Source organism: Leptonychotes weddellii, chromosome 1 (assembly GCF_054177405.1).
Source record: "Leptonychotes weddellii isolate Sample4059 chromosome 1, ASM5417740v2, whole genome shotgun sequence".
NCBI classification, from domain to species: Eukaryota; Metazoa; Chordata; class Mammalia; order Carnivora; family Phocidae; genus Leptonychotes; species Leptonychotes weddellii.
The window spans coordinates 37,185,991-37,210,475 of record NC_138369.1 but is presented as its reverse complement, the minus strand read 5'-3'; the positions used below and the strand labels follow the sequence as shown (position 1 = coordinate 37,210,475).

General features: G+C 36.8%; 1 protein-coding gene across 1 annotated transcript in view; it reads right to left on the bottom strand.

The window, feature by feature from the left end:
• Positions 1–5,951: 5,951 nt before the first annotated feature.
• The window catches only part of LOC102729818 (contactin-6), a 679,553-nt gene continuing 661,019 nt past the window's right edge, over positions 5,952–24,485 (bottom strand). Inside the window, exons 19-24 of the mRNA XM_081820967.1 lie at positions 19,985–20,219; positions 19,758–19,873; positions 17,938–18,124; positions 7,833–7,945; positions 6,904–7,072; positions 5,952–6,075 (exon numbers count right to left, since the gene is read on the bottom strand). Of these exons, the coding sequence (XP_081677093.1) occupies positions 5,975–6,075; positions 6,904–7,072; positions 7,833–7,945; positions 17,938–18,124; positions 19,758–19,873; positions 19,985–20,219 (921 nt within the window). The 3' untranslated portion in view covers positions 5,952–5,974. The remainder of the gene's footprint in view (positions 6,076–6,903; positions 7,073–7,832; positions 7,946–17,937; positions 18,125–19,757; positions 19,874–19,984; positions 20,220–24,485) is intronic.

Here is a 24,485-nt window from a genome sequence, read left to right as displayed (position 1 = left end):
AACTACTGCACTTAACGGTAATAAAAGTTGCCTACACTCATTATTGTTAGTATCTGAAGCCCTTGAGAATACTTGAAGTTTGTTATGAGTAAATATCATTTGAGAAACAAATTCTGTTGCTATGACATTTACTTCACACGCTGAAAATTCCATCATGGATGGATGTAGATTATTTTGTTTGAAAGAAAATTATGTGGTCCATGCAGGCTATTATGAATTTGACTAAAATTTCAGTATCTCAAAATTATTACCTTTCAAACTTTCCAATTACTGTTTTCCTCGAGGCATGGTACCTGGTCTCAGTCACTAATGTATGCTTTTTCAAAGAGCCATTGCAAAAAGTCAATATATTTCTGGGAAAAAATCATCATAATAGAAATCATTAGAATTTATGAAGTGCTTTCCATCTTCAAAGTGATTTACAAACATTAATTAATCACCATCCAAGAATGGGTACCTACCCAACACACCATTCAGTTCCAGGAATAAATGACACATCTGCCGAGATTTTATCTAGCATACTTCTTAGTCTTTGATGGGGATGGGAAACAAAACACATCATTACATCAGGATTTCTTTTTTCTCTCATTGAGCTGCACCTTACTGCCTTTACTTAAAGTCATCAAATTTGCTTCTCTCCTGAGCTTTGCTCTGGACAAGGTTAAGTATCTTCTAAGCCACACCTAACCAGATTGTAAAGTATGTTTTTTAAAACAGGAAAATAATTCTGATACTTTCTCAAAACTATTATATTCCACGAATTTTATTTTTATTTATCACTTCTTTCAAGAATAAATTATTTACCCACCCAAATCTGGAGTTTAGGCCAGCTTATTATTTTAGTCAGGCTATAAAAAAAAAATACTTATTTTCCTAAGGGAACTGGGGGAAAACAAATTGCCCTAACAGTTGGCTGCATAAATCTGTCCAGAAAGCAAAATATGTGTTGTAAGCATCATTCTCTCTGCCCAGGACTGTACTGAGTGCTGTCAAGAAGAAGAATATTAAAAATAATGGAGCAGACAAATTTACCTTTTTATAAAAATTATTTTGCTATGTAAAGAAATGAAAGAAATCTTAACAGCTGTTATATATATTTTCATAAAGAAAAGAAATGTTCATATGGAAAAGTAGAAAGCAAATAACCTCTAAATTTTAAAACACTGAAGAGGGGCACCTGGGTGGCTCAACTGGTTAAGCGTCTGACTCTTGATTTTGGTCCAGGTCATGATCTCAAGGTTGTGAGACAGCCCCGTGTCTGTCTCTGCGCTGGAACATGGAGCCTGCTTGAGATTCTCTCTCTCTCCCTGTGTCCCTCTCCCTTCCCCCCCAACCCTGAGCAGCTCGAGAGCATGTGCTTGCACTCTCTCTCTCAAAAAAAGAAAAATAATTAATAAAATAATGAACAAATTCAGGATTTTGATATTCTTTTTTTCATTATTATCTTGATTATATTAATAGCTTGTTATAAAAGGTTGACCAGACTTCCTAGACCTAAGGTTTATGTATATAAAAAACAATTCCATAGAACACAGAACCTTGCTATTCAAGGGACACAGGGTAAGACTGTGACATACAAACTAGAAGTCAATAAACAAAACCAAGCCCACTAATTTGATGGTAATGAGATAAAGAAGTAAGTGTAAAAAAAGATTAACTAACCATCAGTTATTTTCAAACTTTTGATTTTTCTCTAAAGATAAAAGCTTTAGATAAGAATAATTGAACTGATTTATATAAACTAACCTACTCTTTTTCTGCCAAGTAAGAATATTTTAAAATTGAACATGTAAAGCAAATCAGTATTTATACTCAACTTCATGTCATCAAAGAGTGGACATTTAACACAAAAAGCAGAAGAAAGCCGTAATCTCTTAAATAGTTCACAAATTATTCATTATTAAAATCTCATCACACTGTATGAGCTTTTCTCATTTTTCACTGAACAATGAAAGTTTTATCACAGCTTTGCACTTGGGGACCTCTGAAACGCACCAGCAATTCTCAGTGGAGAGTAGAGATGGGTCAGAATTTCTGACGGTTCTTTGTGGCTTGAAAAAGCATACTTAATATACCCATTGTTTTAGTAATGAAAATTCAATTAACTCAGAGTTAAAGAAAGCTCAACACAATTACATAGGCTAGTGAAAATATATAAATAAATTGGAAAAGCTGTACAGAGTGTGCGTGTGTCGTGAAAGGTAATGAAACACTGCCTCATACTAAAGGTAGTCCACTCTGCGGCTTGATGGAGAATTGCAGGGTTTTTTTTTTGTTGTTGTTTTTTGTTTTAAAGATTTTATTCATTTATTTGACAGAGAGAAACATAGCAAGAGAGGGAACACAAGCAAGGGTAGTGGCAGAGGGAGAAGCAGGCTTCCCGCTGAGCAGGGAGCCCAATGCGGGGCTCGATCCCAGGACCCTGGGATCATGACCCGAGCCGAAGGCAGACGCTCAATGACTGAGCCACCCAGGCGCCCCGAGAATTGCAGGGTTTTAAAGGAACTCAGAGATCTTGTAATCCAACATCTCATTTTTACAGATGAAGAAACTGAAGAATATTTCAATAATTCCATTTCAAAAGTTGATGAGGTTAGAATTGAATTATTTAAACTCATGAAAAACAACACCATAATGGTTATTTTTATGTGTCAATGTGACTGGGCTGCAGGGGGCCCAGATATTTGGTTAATATTCTGGTTGTGTCTCTGAGGGAGTTTCTGGAGGAGTTTGAATCAGTAGAGAGTGAAGAAAACTGCCCTTTCCAATGTGACTGGACCTCATCCAATCCACTGAAGGCCTAAGTAAATAAAATAAAAGGCTATGGAAGAATTATTTCTGCCTGACAGTCTTCATGCTAGAACATTCGTCCTCTCCTTTCATAGTCAGACTCAGAACAAAAATTATACCATAAGCTCTCCTGGTTCCCAGATCCAGGCTAGAGCTATGCCATTGGCTCTCCTGGTCTGGAATTCTTCGCCTCCATAACTGCATATCAATTCCTTATAATCTCCCTCTTTCTCTCTCTTTTTATATATATTTATACATGTGTGCAATTGTGTATACACACTCCTGCACACAAACACACATCCTATTGGTTCTGTTTCTCAGGAGAAACCTGACTAATTCAAGTACTGAGTTCAACAGTGATGTGATTACCAAATTCTTGAATTCTATTGAATTAAATATGTAATTCTACAGCAAATAATATAATAATTATGGCATATGGGGAGTGTTTAAAAGTTAACATCTCAAAGAGTCTAGCCTGATAAGATCTAGAGGCTTATAAAGAGTAGATTCACTTATGGGAGAGAATGATTATTTTACTGCATTTGAAATCCAAGTAGATTCCAGATATCTTTCACTGTATTTGCTGTTAAAGATAGCAGGCATGTTCTCTTATTGACCACCTTCTGGTGTACAGTTAGAAAAGGGACACTGACCTGGGAGGATTTTAGTGTGAAGAATAGGAGAAGAGAGGACATGGAGCTGATTTGAAGTTAACATTACCTGGCAGCCCATGGCTTTATAGGGTCATAAATCTGCTGTGTCAAGTCTCCTAATCCTTATTATTCCCTTTTCCTCTAAGCTGTTTCCAGGTGCAACCACATTTTTTCTCCTTCCTGTAAGAAGTACGGAAATAAGTTATCATGCTTAAAACAGTTTTTAACAGCAATATACTCGGTCATTAAAGGGATCCACTAGAAATCTCTCCTTAATATCAGGCAAGTACATACATCACACAGAATATCTTCCTGAAATGGATTGATGGAATCATTATTGGTTCCATTCTTTAGTCCCATTTAGTGTCCAGAGTAGGTACACTACTCATTTTTCTTGTAACTTTTTTGGATTTTGACATAAACATAGGCAGGATCTGTTTTCATAGTCTACTAGGCACTTAAGGAAATATAGTAACTTCTTTCATTAGGGGTTTAGTTCATAGCAGCAGATGATGGCAGCTCCATTTGTTGACAACTTACAATGTCGCATGCATTACACTAAATACTTGTGCACGTTATGTCCTTTAATCCTGATAATAGCAATATGGGGATGTTAAAATATGTGTCCAAGGCTCACTAAGAGTAGAGATTCAAATCAGTCAAGAGCCAAAGCAGATGTTATTTAATATTAATGCCAAGTTAGATTCCAAAAAAATTAGTATGGGTTGATAAAAAATAAATATTAGATATTGAATAATGCATACTTTTAATACTCCAACAATCATGAATGAAAGCACAGCTTCAAACCTGTAAGAGTTACTGATAAGAACTGCCTTAGCCTTCTTCAGACTTGTACACATATGACTATGTATCTAATTCACTTAATCATTGGAAACAAAAATCTCACAGTATATTTAACTCTCAATACCTGCTTTGAGGAGGAAGATACAAATCTTGTCTCTCACCAAGTTGAGAAAACCATTGAGACCATGTGGCCCTGGTATTTCTGGTCAATACAGATGTGTCGTGGACAGGCAGCTGTTAACATGAGTGTGCCAAACAGCATTTGCTATTGCTTATTTATTTTGCTCCATCGAAACACAACCATATCTTAGGGCATGGAGGAGAATAAGGCTTATTAATTTGTACTGTATGCTTGACACACTATTTAGGCGGGGAGAAATTCTGAACTATGAAAAGTCATTGTCCACTGCTGCTGACTACACTGGGTATTTTAAACAGCTCTAAAATACATTAGAAATGGAAAGGACAAAATCCAATTTTGAGGACTGTGTGATTTGAGGGTTGTGAGGATAATTCAAATATTTTCAACATAATTAAGAGGTCGCACCATGTGAAGAAGGCAAAACTAGTGTGACCATTTCTCAATCCTAGCTCCCCAGGACATCAAGTCTGATTGGCTGGGAGTGAGGGCAGACTGTCAGGAGGCCAAACTCCTCACGGCTCTTCGTGAAGGAAACGGATGGCCACATGGAATGGCATTAGCCCACTCATTAACCTTACCTTCTCTCGGAATTTTTCAAGAATGCAGTTCCAAGAAGTAGGACCACTGACTGAAATAGGCTCACCTTAGAGAAGAGTCGACCCGCAAACATCTTTTTAAGTCTTGGACAGTGTAGGATTATTTTTATAGTTGCAGGGAAGATTGACTATATATATATATATATTGACCAAAATGTCAAAAACTTGGTTAAATAATTCTGTTACTAGATTTATTTATTGTATGAAACAAGGCCACATGCATTGCTAACAATTTGTAATAATTACCTGAGATTTGTTCATGCAACTTTTTCCTTAGGAGAATTCAAAATTGATTTAAAAAATTAAATTTTGCTGTGAGAAATTGCTTATTATATACCAGAGTTGTTAGATTGTCTTAGATGGATGCTTTTCTCTTTCTTTTCTCTTTCTTTGCCATAAAGCACTTTTTCCTGCCATTTTTCCTCCTAGAAAAGTGAGTTGAAAAGAACATCATGTATATACATATATTATTGGGTACAAATACTTCCCAGCCTCACCTCATTTAGAGGTAAAAGCACATCATCACCCTTTGGAATAGCTTACACTTTTAAAGAATCCCAACTATAAACAAATAACTACATTTTATTTCCAAGTAGGGTAAAAATTTTTAACACTGAAGTAAATTGCCTGGAGCATGTAAAAAATATACATCTCTATGATAACTGCAACCTATTTCATATTTATCATCGTCATCAAGGGGAGCTATTTATATTTTCCATAGAAGTCACTTAAAAGCCATAGCAGTTACAAATCCACAGATTATCTGGCACTTTCTGAATGTATGTAATCATGTGTGAACTTTAAAATTCAAAAATGTTTAAAATGGTTTTATTAAGGTACTATAGATATTTACAAGATCTTAATAATATACACTTTTTTTTTCCTTTCCAAACAAGTCTGTATTAATAACGTATTTTGTGATGGGGGCTGGAGAGCTTATTTACAGAATGATTTGCTTTCAAAAAATTCTCAAAGACTTATGGTTTTATTCATCGTGTACGTGGTTGAATTGTAAAACAGTAAAAAATGATGACAACTGACAGGGAGGAGACGCTAGGTTCTAAGGCCGGAATTCCTCTGGAACTCAAACCTGCAAAACATAAAAACAAAACAAAATACCTTGAGAAAAAATAAAATTGCTTGTTAGATTAAGTTTTCGTGCGTCCTATCATTTCTCTTCTAATAACGTGTGCTAGCACATGAGCTGCACTTACATTATATTTAATTTTAGGAAGTGCTGTTAGCCTTCTGTCCTAGGATAACTGTTTTAAATGTAAAAATGAACAAGAAAAATGCCTAAACTGGCCAAGTCTGACCGAAGGGTAGATTAGGATTTGCCAGTGTGTGGTGGCTGAGGATTTCACCCAGCTACCACTTCAGGCAGTTGAGGAAGTGATTCTTCCAAAGCAGAAATAATCAACGATTATTACGTGCTAAATCTGACTGATTGGTGTTACCTGCTTAGAACACTGTATTGAGAGGATTTAAGAGTTGTGACTCAGCTCAGTATGCATGTCATGATTGATTAGAGGTGCCTGCCACAGAAATGGGAATAGGAGTACCTGTGTTTCATAAATTTTCTATCCCTGCTCCCAGAAGCCTATGAGTACCCAGAAAAAAACTTTCTGATTTTTGTGCCCACAGAATGAATTCTGCACCAAAGACACACAGTTGTGTGTGTTTTCTTTTGCTTCCTTTTTGAGATTCAAATGAAGAAACATAAAACTGTTTATAATATGTAAGCATGTTGCAAATTTGAGGGATTATTTAAAGAAAACTTGACTCATCACCTCTTGTTCACAACTGTAAATGGAAACATAGACCTTTTATTTTTTTCACCCAACCTTCAGAGAGCCTAGATCTCATGCTGCAGCTGTCTAGATTCAAAACCTACAACAGCGATGGTGATTCAACTTACTTGACATTTTTGGAATTCTAATTTCCTCACTGCTGCTTCCATCCCCGCCATCGCTAACTGTTCTTATTTCAATCAAGTAGTCTTCTTCAAACGGAACCAGAAGCTCAGCCGATGTATTGTTTGTTTCCAAAATATGTGTTTTACTCTGTCTGTTTTGCCGGTACAGAATCTGAATAAAATGGTGAATCAAGTTAAATGGACAAGTCACTCTTTTTAAAGTCCAGACACTCTCATGGAACACTATGAGACATATCATTATAAATGCTGTACTCCTTGAATGGGAGTATCCAGTCCGTGCCTTTTCCTTAAATTTAATCATAAAAAAAAAAAAGATTTTGTCTTTGGCCAATGCTTCTGAAATGAGAATAGATTTATCTCTATTAATTAAATAGCTTGAGGCTATTATCTTTGGAGGTCACTGTGAAAAGTCACTGGTTAGTATGGATCCGTTTCAAATGTTTGAATACATGGATTTGCCAGGAGATGTTGTCCATTACAACTGATGGAAAAAATTTGCTATGGGTACTTGGCTATACTCTTGTTAGATTCTTTGTATGTTGTTAAAAGCTCACATCCTACTGCAGCCTAATTTCTAGAAATTCTACTTGAATATATTCTTGGACTTCATTCTCATCTCACCTTACTACCCACACACACCATCATATTTTGATGGCAAGGGGAGTCACTCGAAGAAAAATTGTTGCGTATTATTGAGTTTTATTCTTGTTGTTCCATGACACATTACTGTCCTCAGAATATAAAAATTTTCAATGAAGAATTTGAAAGCAGCAATGCTAAGTATTTTTCAAATATTTTTAAAAAGATTCCTGTATTTCCACATGCATAAATTTGTTTCTTATTTGGTTGTAACACTTTTGGTTCCTTAGTAACTTAAATGATATCAGTAAAGGAAAAAACAAAATACTCACCTTGTAGCCCAACACTTCAGACTCATTTTCCATGGTTTTTACGTGCTCCCAGTTCAGGCATAATTTAGAGTTTGTCAGCTTCCAGGCAATGTTAGCTGGTGGTTGGCTTGGAGCTTTAAGGAGATAATAAAAGATCCAAATGAATATTAATTAGCTCATGGTTACTGTATGACCCATCAACATGAAAAGGGAAAATAAGTCCTGGATGATTATCAAAGAAGAAGCAAAAATGTTTTCAGTGTCATTTGAAATATCATATTAATTCTCATCAGAATAAGAAAATTCATTTAAATTCTGGTCATTTGGGACTGTCTTTGTGACAAATTTATGAATTAATAATGGCTTGTTGCATGTCCAGTATTAATTTATTAATCATTGTTGTTGAGTTTGTTTACTTTACCATACATAAATAGATGGAGGGCTCTGTTATCTAGTGTTCCATTTGGTCATCAATCAATGAGCATGTCAAGCAAATTCAGGCTGCAAACCTTTTATACATATCAACACAGAGGTGTTAATTCCTGGTAGTCTTTTCCTTTTTAATCTTATATTAGTTGGGACTCTTTGACTTTAAATAACACAATCAACTCAAGATATGATAAGCAAAATAGTAAGAGATTGTGAAGCATATTGGGGAATTTCTTAGAACTCCTGCCAAATGCAGCAGAGCTTTAAGAGGGACCAAATAAAAATGTCAAAAAGTCAAGAAGTTCTTTCTGTTTCCCACAGTAGTGTTTGCTGCAAGCTCATCTTCCTATAGACCACTATTTTGTCATTCTCAGGGTATGTGGCACAAATCATGATTGTTCTCCATATCTGACATTTGAAACCTACTCTGTTCAGAGATAGTCCAGTCTAGAAGTCCCAGGAGAAAGATGATGATTGACTTAATTTGGCCATGTTTATCTTAGCCTAATCAATTGTGGCTAGATAGTGAGAAGAATGCATGTCATTTAATATAGAGCTGTTGGGAACCCAGAAAAAAGAAAACCATTACAAACTGGGTGATCATCTCAAAAGGCATTTACTTTAAATCCAAAATGCAGTTTTTAGTTCCCTGAAATTAATGTTGTCTCGGAGAAAGATGGTAAGTAAAAGGGACAATGGCTCTAAGGTAATGGACCTAGTCCAACTGGAGAATTCTACATATGAGAAAACTAGAATCCAGATTGGGAGGCCACTTATCCAAAAGCTAGCAGTTAAAGGGTGACTGAGTCACAACAGAATCCCGGTCTCTTGATTTCCAAGCTGGTGATCCTCCATGACAACATGCTGCTTCTCAAAGATTTGAGTCCACATGATTATTTTTGAGATTCAGAAAACTGGAGAGATTAAAAATAATTCAGCTGGAAGGCAGAGGCAAAGATAAAACTACCCAGCAAGATGTTTTTGGCATCTTATTTGAATTTGTGAGGCTGAATGAGCATAATATTTAACTCATTATAACACTGATGGAAATGGAAATGATTTCTTTTAGAGCTTTGACCCAACTGCTATTTATTCTCTTATATGTCACTGGAAAAGTCTCAGGGTGTCTGACATTGCATTATCATATATTCCCCTGTTACCATAAACCCACAGGGACATTATTCTTGTTCACCTAGTTACTTACACCTCAGCTGGGACATGGCCAAGAGATAAATGTTTCCCCCTCTTCTCCCAGTGGGGCTCAGTTCATATTTTATAATGGATTTGTCACATTGAATTATAGTTATTCTTGATCATGTGTTTCTTTAAATTTATTGAGGTCATGTGCCTTGTCCAACTCTGTCTTACCAACTACTGGCACAGTGGTTGGCATATAGGAGACATACAATCATATATGTTGAATAAATGACTACAATAAGATGGCTAAGGAAAAACCACTAGGAGACCTGACTGTTTTTCTCGGGTCATATTGACTATGTGCTGGGCTGTGTGCAGACACATAGGTGACACAATGTGGCCAATTCATTCATTATGCTTTCCTATAATCAAGATCAATTGCCATGGCCAAACCTACAATAATTCATATGATTTATAAGATAGACCGGCCAATTGGATTAAACATGCCTTAGGACATTTCCTGACAATACAAGTCCAATCGTAATTAAAGGCCTAAGAGTTTTGCACTTAGTAAGTACTCAATGCATGTTTGTCACTATATTTATTTCTGAAGGACTAGATGTCAACAATAATTGTTTTGTAACTATTCCCCCTCAACTATCCCAGAGTGCCTTCTCTAATCTTTTTCTCAGTTATAAAAGAGATAATATAAAAATTCTCACAAGATTTCATAGTTTTAATATCTAGTATGCTCTTATGGCACATTTCTTTTACTTCTGTTCTTTAAAAAGAAGCACTAACATTAATGACATCATAGAATCAATACAGAGAAAATATAGATTTACTCCTTTGATGTCACTGGCAGTGATGGACTCTGAAGTTTTCATCTATTTCTGTGTCTATTTTGTTTGTTTTTTTAGAGTAAAAGCACTGTTTTCAACACCATGAATCCACTGGTGAAGCTCCAGGCTGGGAGACAGAACTGACTTCTATCAACTATGTGGACAAGGAGTTTATGACTATGGCCACAACACCAAAATGTTTGTATTTGTTTATTCATCTACCAAAGCATAAGTAAAGTATTCTGTGGACATAAAATGAGAAGAGGTTTATCAGGAATGTGTTCTTGGCATGAATGACCAATGGCACAGATCACTTAGAATGCTTTACTCTCTTGCTATCCAGGAGGTGGAAAGAGCTGGCCTTAAAAGTCAGAGAGATGTGAATCTGTATCTAGTCTCTTCCAGGAGGCCTGGTTTTCCATCTTTGGAATGAGACAAGAATCTCCTAGTTTATAAGATTTTTAGCTTATCTGTACTAAAATATGAAAGGTTCCTCACTTGGTTAGTGGTACATGCTAAAAAACTCAGTACCTGCTAATTCTACTTCCTGAGAGTAACAATTCTCCAGCGTGGTCTTATGACATAATCAATTTTTCAATTGTGTTCAAAGTGGTTTGTTAGTAGTAATACAATTCCAAAGTTTGCAAATGATCCACTTCTTAAATATAATTAGGGTAAATTTAAGATTTGCCCTTAATAATATTGCTCTTCTTGGGTTCTTTATATGCTTTTTGAAAGACAGATAAAGTGGTAGAGTTTTAGCCAATTATCTGGGAAATTATCATAGTCTATCATCTTTCTTATCTTTGTCCATGAGGATGACTCCAATGCCAATGCCTTTTGTCTAGTATTTAAATAAAAACTTTCTGAAAGTTGCTTTAGAAAGTCGCTTAATATGAACACTATTAACTGTTCTGGTTTCATGAGCTTAATGTACTTGATTAAACTGGATTTCAAATACCTATGATGACATTGAGATTTCTATTGCCTTGAACATCTAAAACACTGTCACATGGATAATATGAAACACATGCCATGGATGTTTGTACCAAGTTGGCCAATGGGAAACTCAACAAACAAGCATTTTTCTAATTTTAAAAATCTTTCTGGGCAATTTTCAAAGACTAAATCATTTTCTATTAATCAAATGACAGAGCAACATTAAACTAGCCCTCTACAGCTCTAATGGTTTCCCTGTGATCAATTTTTCTGTAGATGGCATTTATATTCAACTGTAGTTCACACTGTGAACTCAATTCAAAAACAACTTCTTATGTTACACTTCTAAGTAACAGCATGGGGTTGACATTTGGGCAAGAGAGAAAGAACATAAGTGCAAGATGAAATAAAAGCTTAATTGCAAATTTACAGCAAGAAAAATCCAGTACAGAGTACTAGTCAGTCAATGACAGGGGCCAAATTGAGCCAAAATTTACAAACACTTTGTGTTGCTGGGTCTGAGTATTTCTTTCTATACAAGTAGTGTTGTTGCTGTGGGTTTTTTTTTTTTCTTTTCTTCTTGGAATTGATGTAAATATTTTTATCCCTTTGATTGTAAGTCTAAATTCTGTTTAAGTGATATCTTTGTGGATCACAATACATTTGCAGTGCCCCTCAGTTGTCTTTTGGAAATAGATCATTTTCACTAAGCTGTGATACTGTTAAATCACTGATAATCACTTTTTTTAAAAAAAGGGGGGGCCAACAACATCACCAGTAACAATAATAACAAAGTTTTCAGAAGCTTTGCATATGCTGTTCTTTCTGTCTGGAGATCCCTTTGTCCACTAGCTCCTTTTCATGTTTTATGTCATATCAAAATATATACCCTTCACTTCATAGGTCCTCCTTTTTATGTATATCTCAGCTTCTTAATTTATTTGTACCACCTTTCATAATCTATAATTATTTAATTTTTGTTTTGTTTTGTTTTCTTTTAGGTTGCCTCTTCACTAAAAGAGAAATTGCCTGAAGTCAGAGATCTTGGCTGTTTTAATCTCCATCAGGCACTAACCTATGCATAGCTCATGGGAGGCACTATTTTCTTGAGTGACCGACTGAATCATCATATTTCAAAAAAATGGTTCTGTCTTCTGTTAAGCTTACCCAATCAGAATAGGCAGATATTTTGGTAAATGTGAGCTTTGCTTTCTGGGAATTTACAATGGATGATCAAGTATCAGACTGAAAATCTAGACAGTGACAGTATGACTGTATGATGGATGCAGAGTTTTTGCTGTCACCACTATTCCGAGGTAATCTTGATGTCATCTCAAGGACATGGAAAATCAAAGTTAGATCCAGGGATAGCATTTGGAGTCAGAGCTATCTTCAATGTCTCATTAAAGCCATTCCTCATCTACACTTTGATTGTCCTTTCATGACCCTTGAAGAAAATTTCTCCAACGATTTATTTATAAAGAGAAAGAAAGTAGAAAGTGCTTTCCTGCTTTAAGAAATGCAAAGAAAGTGAAATCACTATAGAAGAAGTATAAATACATGTTACCATGCACTGAGCTCTCGCTGTACGGCAGCCTCTGGGGCACCTTGGTGTTCATAATATCCTTTAGTTCTCAGAGCAAACTCCAGAGGAAAGTATCATCATCTCTGTTTTTCAGATGAGAAAATGGGTTCTGAGTTATGGGGGAATTAGACCTGCCACACAGGTAGTACATGGCTTAGCTGAGACTCACAGCCAACCTTCTTTCACTCAGGAGTCCCTTTCTCTTTCCAACACTATCTCAAAATGGGCCAGAGTCATGGGACACCCAGCAAATACATTAAAGGGGAAAATATGGGAAACTTATAGATCAGTAAGAAAGACATGTGACTGTTGACAGGTATGGCAGGGGCACAACACATTGAGAGAATACATTAAGTTAGACAAGGGGATGTTAAACTGTAGGTCACTAAGTCTGGGGCTGCCAGGGCTGGACAAGGAGAGAAAGGGAGTTTGGCACAGATGGTGAAAGATTCTCTTAGCTTTTGTTCTGTGGAGTAGAGAAGACAATGAAATTTTGGAAGAATAGGGCATGATTCCATTTTATGAAGAAAAATCCAAAGACCATTTGAGGTTTGGACTGAAGATTTAAGTCTGGAGATAGAGGGACTATTTAGATGGTGAGAGATGAAGATTATAAATTAGCACAGCGTTCATGAGATGAAGAGATTCAGAGAACCCATATTCATAGTGTCTCTGTCTGACAGATGCCCAAAGAACCTTTCTAAGCATTTGTTTTCTTATATCTAGGAATTAAAATATGAAATTCCTTGATTTGTTGTAAGAATTAAATGAAATAATGCACTGGAAAATTAACTCAGGGCTTGGGATATAGACATGCTCAGTATTTTGTAACTGTGGTAAACAGAATTAGGCCCCCTCCCTCAAAAAGTTCCATATCCTAATCCCCAGAACTTGTGGGATTAGTATTTTTTTTTTAAAGATTTTATTTATTTATTTGAGAGAGAGAATGAGAGACAGAGAGCATGAGAGGGAGGAGGGTCAGAGGGAGAAGCAGACTCCCTGCCGAGCAGGGAGCCCGATGCGGGACTCGATCCTGGGACTCCAGGATCATGACCTGAGCTGAAGGCAGTCGCTTAACCAACTGAGCCACCCAGGTGCCCCCGGGATTAGTATTTTTAATCATCCCTCTCTTTTCTTGACTAAATCAAAGAAATAAAAACCCTTGTAATTCCTAATTTTTTATATGGAAAAGGGGACTGTGCAGATGAGATTAAATTAAGGATCTTTAGAAGGGCAAACGAGACTGAGGCAGGAGGGCCAGAGTCAGAGGAGATATGATGACGGAAGCAGAGGATTGGAATCACGGGCAGATTTGAAGACACTAAGCTGCTGGCCTTGAAAACAGAGGAAGGGGTCACAGCTAAGGTGTGTAGGTGGTCTTTAAAAGCCAGAAACCACAAGGAAACACATGTTTTTCTGGACACTCGAAAAGGAGCGCAGCCTATGCCAACACCTTAATTTCCAGCACTGAAACTCATTTCTGACTTCTGATCTCTGGAAAAGTATGATAATAAATTCAGATTGCTTTAAACCCCTAAGTTGTGGAAATCCGAACAGCAACAATAAGAATCTAAAACACTTTGTATCTCATTTTCACAATGTCAATGATATAGAATGTTACAGGATGAAATTAGAGGTTTAATTTGTATTCAAATATGATGAGATGGAGACTTGTAGAACTTCTTATTCTCAAGTCCTTTTTGGCTGTTTTGATCACAACACTGAAGCATACAGATTGGTAAAAGCCAAATTCAAGAAATATTGAAACAAATTTGCCATAAAGAAATTAGGAATTATAAGGTTTTTTTGATTTAATCAAGAAAGAAGGTGAATTCTTAAAATAACTAAACTTCATTTTAAATTTTCTGACCCTCATCTCACTTTTCTCTCAGCAGATGTATTCTAACATTACATCTTGGGGAGATTACTCCTTGTTAATCAAACTGTTTTCAAAAGATATGTTCCACACTCTTTGATGAAGATGATCATGTGTTAATGCTCAAACAAACTACCAATAATCTTCTTGGCATTTAATCCAAATTTCAGTTAAGCCCACTTGAAGTATCAAGTACTTAAAGTAGGTCAACTGAACAAACTTGAGATCACCATGTCAAAAATGAGTTTTCTACCTAAACATGGAGGATAGGTTAGCATAAACTAATACACGGTTGATTTAAGTTGTATGGACAATCAAACTGGCAAATTCAGGTTGCAGAAAAAAATTATTTTTTAAGTTTTTAAAGATATACACAATCTTTTTAAAGTAGTTTATTGTTCAAGTCTCAGTCCACCTTAAACTGGTCAACAGTAACATGTAATATGACCTGACTTAAACATTGCCTCAACAACTGCATTATCATGTCTGTCCATTTATCACAATACAAATCTGTGAGGTTTTTTTTAATGCTATCTTTTTTTTTAAAGATTTTATTTATTTATTTGACAGAGAGATAGAGAGCACAAGTAGGCAGAGTGGCAGGCAGAGGGAGAGGGAGAAGCAGGCTCTCCGCTGAGCAGGGAGCCGGACGTGGGGCTCGATCCCAGGACCCTGGGATCATGACCTGAGCTGAAGGCAGCCGCTTAACCGACTGAGCCACCCAGGTGCCCCTTTAATGCTATCTTTACACATTTTTAATCACCCTTGATTTTGCCTGAGATAGAAACTGAATGACACACAAGATGTTCTGTGAGTTTGGCATCTCTCAGTCAGCTAGAATGAAATGCCTGGGCAATCTTAAAACCACTGAATGACTGGAAATTCCATCCAGATTTGCAGATTAGCTGGAAGAGGCCAGACTCCAGAAGGACTCCGGAAGCAAATCATTCTTACCAGCATATGGCAATGGCTTCACTGATATGGTCAGGATGGGATAAAACAAGAAGAGGAATAGAACTATATTTCTAGCTAGTCAGTTCTTGAGGATCGCTCATGACCCAATTTCTTTCCAACTGGGTGGATTGGAAGAGAGCTGGGTTAAGAATTGTTGGTCGCACATACTCTACCCTTGAAATGGACTGATCCCAGAGCCTTTTTGTTCATCTGTTTGTTTTTTTCTTAGCAAGAAACTTTGTATTTTCCAAGGTGCTCCTATAATCAGTACCACATTTGTGCCTCACCAATGATTTGGGAAAGGGGTGAGGGCAGAGAGAATTTTTACTTAGTAGATAAGAAAATTAAAGAAGAAAAAATGGAATGTCTTATTCTGTTTCAGGTCATGAGTCAGAGATGTATCCAGAAATAGAACACAGGTCTTTGGCTGCTGGCCTGGTGATGTGGACAGAAGTGGATTGTGTATTCTATAATCAAAAGTTTAATAGCTGAGATGGTTTCTAAGTTCTTTTTGGATAGGACAAATATATGTATATGGGAAAAAACTTTATATCACTTAATTTTCAAACTATGTCCCAGCACTTATTCTTTTTCAATATACAGGAGAGAAAAGAATACTGCATTTAAAAGCAAGCTATACGGGGGAGCCTGGGTGGCTCAGTCGTTAAGCGTCTGCCTTCGGCTCAGGTCATGGTCCCAGGGTCCTGGGATCGAGCCCCGCATTGGGCTCCCTGCTCAGCGGGAAGCCTGCTTCTCCCTCTTCCACTACCCTTGCTTGTGTTCCCTCTCTTGCTATGTTTCTCTCTGTCAAATAAATGAATAAAATCTTTAAAAAAATAAAAAATAAATAAAAGCAAGCTATACATTTCCTGTGTATCCATTTAGTCTTCCTCAAAATTCAGCAACTATATTTGAACTATATAATGTTTGAACTGTTTCTCAAAATTAAGCAACTATATTTGAATCCTTTTTTCCATCAGGATTCAGAGACCAAAGAATGTGTTTTTAAAAGCCTGTGAGCACAAATAATTTATGTTCATCTATAACATGTAAGGAATATACAAATATTATACAATCATAAAAAGTACATATGGCAGCTATTACTACATCATATTTGATCACTGTGTTTCATATTATAGAATATTTGAGTGATGCCAGACTCATTCATAGGACAAACACAGCAACAATCCAGTATTCATCCTTTATTCAGTAGGCCTTGCCTATGTGAAAGACAGCTGGCTGACTACTAAGGGAGTTAAAAAGAAGCAGAAGAGTTAATTCTTAAATTTGAGGGACTTCCAAGTACACTGCAGTGATAAGCTCTTCTAGAAAGAAAGATCTAGACATCTGGCAGTGCTAAGATCACCTCGGAATACAGTCTAATACTAAGCATTTTCTAAAGGATATACTAGAGGGGCGCCTGGGTGGCTCAGTCGGTTAAGCAGCTGACTCTTGGTTTTGGTTCAGGTCATGATCTCAAGGTCTTGGGATCAAGCCTTGTGTCAGGCTCTGTCCACACTCAACAGGGAGTCTGCTGTCTACTTGAGGATTCTCTCTCTCCCTCTCCCTTTCTCTCCACCCCCCTAAAATAAATAGAATATATGGGCTTAGATCCTATGACCTGTCACTCACTAATTAGATAGGTTACTTTTCTGAGAAGGGGCCAATATAGGGTCTACCTCACTGGGTTGTTGCTATAATGTTTAAATAAGATATTCCTGGTAGGGCGCCTGGGTGGCTCAGTCATTAAGCGGCTGCCTTTGGCTCAGGTCATGATCCCAGGGTCCTGGGATCGAGTCCCACATCAGGCTCCTTGCTCAGTGGGGAGCCTGCTTCTCCCTCTGTCTCTGCCTGCCACTTCCCTGCTTGTGCTCTCTCTTTCTCTCTCTGACAAATAAATAAATGAAATCTTAAAAAACACTAAAGGACGTACTAGATACTTTCTTTATGTCTTTCCTTCTTGAAGAGAGCCCTGTGAGGAAATAGGTACTATTTTTCTCTCATTTTCCAGGTGAGGCTATTGAGACCCTGAAAGTTTAAATAACCACCCAACAATCCAAGGATGGGAGGTCAGGTTTTGAACTCCGGTTGGGGGAGGGCATCGGAACCTATGCTTTTAAACATTCACTCTTCTGTCTTTAATCTCTATACTCAGAATATTTTTTCTTTTGGAATTTCAAAAAGATCAAATGGTTTCTTTGGATTGTTATGAGAAAGTTTCAACAATTGTCCATATTTAAAGGGTAAACTAGCCAAACAAAGCAATCAGTAAAATGATGAGGTGGGAGGAATGAAATGGAGATTGAGCAAATACGTTTCTACTTATAGATGAGTCTTGGTCCTTGCTGTGGGATGCATACTTACGAGACTTTCTGGTGGTAACATTGACTGGGGGGCTTGAGGGCCCTGCTCCAGCAGTGTTGTAAGCTCTCACGGAAGCAAAGTAGATGGTATTGGCTTTCAGCCCTGTAATGTTTTTGGTTGTGACATTCCCACTGACGCTAATTTTCCTAATCATGGATTCTTTGGAGTCATCTGTCCAGTATAATACCTGATCATTAAAAACAAAGAACAAATAATTCATTATTTCTCAGCAGCTATCAACCATGGTAGGGTATGGGAAGAAACAGGAACATAAATAGAAGAATATTTTCTAATAATAATGGTTATACAACAACAACAACAAAATAATCAAGGTCTAATGTTTATAGGGAGGAAATTTAAAAATACAAATTCACAATGGAAATTAGAGAAACTAGAGGTTTTTTAAGAATACCAAAATAAAGTGGGGCACCTGGGTGGCTCAGTCAGTTAAGTGCCAGACACTTGATTTTGGCTTGGGTCGTGATCTCGGGGTCATGAGATCGAACCCCACATTGGGCTCTGTGCTCAGTGCAGTGTCTTCTTGGGATTTTCTCTGTTCCTCTCCCTCTGCCCCTCCCCCCCCAAATAAAATAAATAAATAAAATCTTTAAAGAAAGAAAAGGAATACCAAAAGAAAGTATTTCATGAGCTCTCTAAATGTTATCAGCTTAACCAAAGGGTAAATAATAACTTGGACCAAAACAAGATTCATACCATCAATCAAGGACGTTGGTTATGATGTTTACTCTTGACATTTCCTCCAGAGTTCTTTGAATGACAGGTTAATTAATAATTCAACTTATATCAAGCTCTTCCTATACATTAGCACTGACTTAGGCACATAGAAAAAGACAAAAGAGAATAAAGCTTGGTGCCTGCCTAGGATTCCCTTATAATCTCATTAAGAGATTAGAATATATAGGTGAACAAAAAGCAGAGGATGCATTCCAAGGAAGTGATATTGGAAAAAAAAAATGCTCTGGGAATTTGAAGAAAGACAACATCAGGGAGTGATTAGAAAATGGTTCAAAGAAAAGAGGAGACTAGAGATGAGATTTCAGAAATAAATAGGATTCAGATAAGAGGTAAGGCATTTCAGGATTACAGTAGGAAGAGAGATCGATCATATGAATAGAACTTTCTTTTTTTTTCTTTTCCTCTTTTCTTTCTTTTTGGACCAGAAGTTGCATTAAAAACAACAACAACAACAACAAAAACAGTACAAGGCAAAAATAAAAAGTTTAGAATTGTTCTTTTAACTCCAAAATAAAATAAATGTATTATCCATTTGGGGAATCACTGGATTTGCAAGTTAAAGAGAAATAAGTAATTAATAAGTCTCGTCGCTTGACTTTGTGAGAGTTAAAGCCCATAAATGTGATTTACTGCATTCTATACAGACTATAAAGGACAGATTAAGGAGAATCTAGGTTTTTTTCTTATTATTTAACTGCCTTTTCCAAGATGACTATATCTATTCAAGTCATGCTCCAATTCAAAGACAGCTTTCCCAGTAAAATTCTTCTATGGTTTAAGATCATTGAGGATTAGACATTTATTACTCCCCAAGAAACAAATATGATGGTGATTTGAATAAATAAATAAGATAATCACTCGGTCACCTTCAAAATGGCTACCATTTGCTAATTTGCTGGCCTCAAATCACCTAGAAAGATCCCCTCTGCTCACTCCCCTTGACAGCTATAGACATACAATGTTATATGCTAAGAACTAGGTTAGTAGTATAGGGCTGCTGAACAAGAACTGCTGTGTGGTTAACTGGCATAGTCCCAAGGGAAAGTGAAATTAATGTGGATTACCTCATAGCCCAGCACTCTTCCAGTGTTTCTATTCCAGGGAATAGCATTCCATGAAACCTCCATTTCCGAAGCAGAAAAACTCTGGACAGAAGTTCCCCTTGGGGCCAGTTGAGGTTCTATCATTTAAAAAAGACACAATCATCTTCAGCAGAGTGCTTCATGGAAAATAAATGCAAAATATACGTACATGCCCAAGTATGACCATTCCAGGGCTGACCACAACTTACCATCTTCCCCAGAGTAGACAATGGACACAGTACTCAGAGATCCTTCCCCTTCGTTATTATATACACCCACTTTGACTTCAAAGGGAGAGAGGGGCGTGATGCTTTCATTTCTGTAAACAAACCTTGATGATTCTACAGATGGTACTCTTTCCTTGGTCCAGGCTGTTGAGCCAACTGGCCGCAACATGATGATGTACCCAAATTCCTCTCCGTTCTGTAGTTCTTCTGGAATTGACTTGGGCAGAAGTGATCAATTACTGAGTATTTACAAAAATATTTTATAGAGCTGTTATAATTTTTATTGATTATTTGGCATTTCTTTTAATGTAGACAAACATGGATATTAACCCTGTTTAATGAAACATTGAAAAAATAATACTTTTTTTTTTAAAGATTTTATTTACTTATTCAACAGATAGATAGAAAGAGAGCACAAGTAGGCAGAGTAGCAGGCAGAAGGAGGGGGAGAAGCAGGCCCTCCGCTGAGCAGGGAGCCGGATGTGGGGCTCGATCCCAGGACCCCAGGATCATGACCTGAGCCGAAGACAGCTGCTTAACCGACTGAGCCACCCAGGCGGCCCAATAATACTTTTATTTGGATGCCAACTAGGAAAACGATCCCAATTAAAGATATTCAGATAAATAAATGAAAAATTTCAATGGAAATGTAAAACAGGTTTTACATGTTTATATCTCTTTCCATGATTATTCATTAAGTTGTAATAATAAAATGTAATAAAAATGGTTTAGAAGATTTCAAGATTTTATAAGTTAAAACATAATTTGGAGGGGCGCCTGGGTGGCTCAGATGGTTAAGCGTCTGCTTTTGGCTCAGGTCATGATTCCAGGGTCCTGGGATCAAGCCCCACGTCAGGCTCCTGGCTTAGCGGGAGCCTGCTTCTGCCTCTCCCTCTGCCTCCCCCCCTGCTCATGCTCGCTCGCTCTCTGTATCTCTGTGTCTCAAATGAATAAACAAAATCTTTAAAAAAAAAACAAAAACATAATTTGGAGGGGTGCCTGGGTGGCTCAGTTGGTTAAGCGACTGCCTTCGGCTCGGGTCATGATCCTGGAGTCCCTGGATCGAGTCCCACATCAGGCTCCCTGCTCGGCAGGGAGTCTGCTTCTCCCTCTGACCCTCCTCCCTCTCATGCTCTCTGTCTCTCATTCTCTCTCTCTCAAATAAATAAATAAAATCTTAAAAAAAAAACAAAAAAAACACATAATTTGGATATGAATTTTTTAAACTCAGCACAAAATTAACTTATTAACTATTTCAAGGCTAGCTATGTTTTCTTTTCATAAAGTTTTCAACAAATTCTTATAAGATACAGATAATATAACTGTTATGTAATAATATTTGCTTTAAGACATATAGAGTATTACTCAAACACAAAAGCATAAAAGACCTCCCAGTATTTTTTACCATACATCTTCATTAGTAGTAACATCAGCATGCACTTTTCCTGACATTTAAAAAAAAAAAATAACAAAAAAAACTTTGTTTATTCCCACAGAGATCAAATTCTGTAAGATTCATTTAAAACCTAACTTCTCATTGTTAAAATTACAAAACAAAAATAGATATAAGGTCCCCAGAACTCTACAGATATTACACATTACAATCACATAAAATAAACACACAAAAATGAATTTATGCTTGAATTTAGACAAACATTCCACCTGTTTACAAGAAAGTTGTATTTAAAAATCTATGAAAATTTAGTTTTTTTTTAAAGAAAAATGTTTTTCTTTTCTTTCCTTTTTCAAATATTTTGATAGACTAATAAAGGCATACCTGATAGGACATTAATGCTTGAGTCCCACCTGCCTACAACTCCTTTTCTGAGGGTTTCCTTTACCCATACATAACCATTCATCGTACCAAATAATCCTGAGACTTGGACCACATCTGCTTACCCAGAAATGGGCACCAGAATCAATGGTCCCATCTTAATCACTATGTATGAGGTGTCCTGGTGCCAAATCTTCATGTTCTAGAGTGACTGACAGACCCCATCAATTCCTCTCCTCTACAGAGTTTGAATATGAAACACAGGAGGGGACAATCCTAGATAAACTTAGAGTAGGCAATAAGTAGAAAACATACAATGAATATAGTAGGGACAATGAAGCAGTAGAAGCCAAGAGAAAATGGAAGCTGAACTCACATAGAGAAGAGATAGAATGGAGCTATTAGTGAAGTAGGAAGTAATAAGTAAAGGAAACAGGTAGAACAAGGAGCAAGCATGAGGGACTACTGTAGCAGGAGCTGGATTACCAGAGTAGCTGGCAGCAGACTTAGAGCCACCGTGCTCTGAACAGTGATGAATGATGTTCCAGTTCTTCATTTGACCTGCCTGCTTGGTTATTGAGACTTCTTTCATCCTCATTACCTCCCACATAGCTTTAAAATAAATCCCCATTAACTGAGATGACCTGAGCTGGTCTCTGTTTCTTGCCATGTGGAACAGTCTAACAAATACAGAAAGTGAAAAGAGGAAGAAAAATATAGGTTCTCAAATCTGGGGAAAGAAAATGTTTCCTTGTATTAGCACTTTCACAGGGAGATCAGAATTAAAATTGTTAATTTTTAGTGGAATCGAGATTTATGAGAACTTAAGCTACTTGCTAGAGCATTTGCTTTTTGATGCTTCTCTGATCTAAGATTTAATCAAGATGTTTAGCTCATCTGAGAAAATGAAGGACTTCAGTTTTTGTTAGTCAAGTACAATTAGTGTTTCTCATGATGTTCCCTCAAGAAAGATCCAAGTCCGACAGATGCAGTTTAGAAAGGGGGGAGGGGAAGATACTTATTTAGGGTCTCCATTTTATTCTTCCCATATGTGCAGAGGGGAAAATGATGGAAAGATATATATAGCTGTTTAAGATGGTCAGGATGAAAGTCTCCTTCTTTAAGCAAAGGAAGTGTCCAGTAGAAAAAAGAAATTCAGAAATCCTTCTGGTAGTAAAATCTATTACGGTTGGTAAAGACTAAGTACAGAATCTTTAGTTTAGACCAAGGGCAGCAAACTATGGCCTAAGAGCCAAATCTTCTGCAGCCTGGTTTTGGAAATAACAAACACAGTCACAACTGTTCATTTATCTACGTATGTGGATGCTTTTGATGACAATGGCAGGGTTGGAAGTTGTGAGAGACCATGTGGTCCACAGGCTGAAAACTTTCTGAATACTTTTCCTGACCTGCCCTTTTCCAAAAAAAAAAAAAAAAACAACTCCCGGTATAGGTGTTTATCTTTTACTCCATAGTACTTTATCCTATATTCCTAACCTTATAGTCATATTTTATATGACATATTCACCACAAGTATCTTAAACTTGAGAGTATCTGGGAGTACAAATTATGATAAGATGTGAATAAAGATACCTTAAAAAGGAATTGGCATTTACTACATTCCAAAAGTTAGATATCAGGTCTAGGTTGCTGGAAACAAAACAAACCAAAACAAATAAACAAACACAAAATATACATTACTTTGGTACTGGAGAAAACACAAGGAGGATGTTTATTTCAAGCAGATTATACTATGGTGTATTTACATGAGCAGCAATCTGGGATGATCAGTAAAGCTGTCACTTATAAACCGTAATGGTGGATTCTCACTGAATTTAGAATGGTCATTGGTTGTGCATTAGTTCTGAAAGTCCGTCAGGTACTATTTCATCTGCAATAGCGGTGACTTTGGCCATCTCTCCACTCCCAATTTCTTTTCCAAAACATAGTTCTGATAAACTAGGGTGGTACCTTTCCTGACCTTCTTCCATGCCGGATTAAGACTGTCCTCCTGTTGGCCTCTGAACATTCAGAACTTTTTTTTTTCTTTTTTTTTTTATTCTTATGTTAATCCCCATACATCATTCAGAACTTTTTAAAATTTATTTTTGTACCCCCACTGCTTGAAACAGAGTAGCTCTTCTTCATTGAATTGAAAGAGTTCCTAAATGCCTTCTGGTGGCTTGAACTAATGTATGCATTGCCTTCTAAATATACATAACCTGTTCCTTAAAGAAGTTTGGGCATCAGAAGGATTTGGCTCAGTAACTGCGTGTATGTGATGCCAAATGTGAATGATACATGGGAAACTGCATCCATTAATGTAATTTCTGCAAGTATCTATCTATATATCTGATACCCCAAGAAAAAACACACAGAGCAAATGACTTTGACTTAATTTTTTTTAAATTTTTTAAAATAGAGGCCAACAAATGTTTTCTGTAGAAGGTCAGATAGTAACTATCTTAAGCAATGGGAGACATATGGTCTCTTGTGAAAGCATGAATGCAAAAACACTTCATACCTGAGAGGATGGGTGTGGTGGTCGGGGAATTTGTGTATGAAAACAGGGAGCAGGGCAACGTTGGCCCATAGGTGATGGTTTGATGAAACTTGCTTGAAAGAAAAGGACCTTATAAATCATGGAAATATACATATTACATATATATATATATATTTGTAACTCACATCCTCTCTGTTTAAGAATAG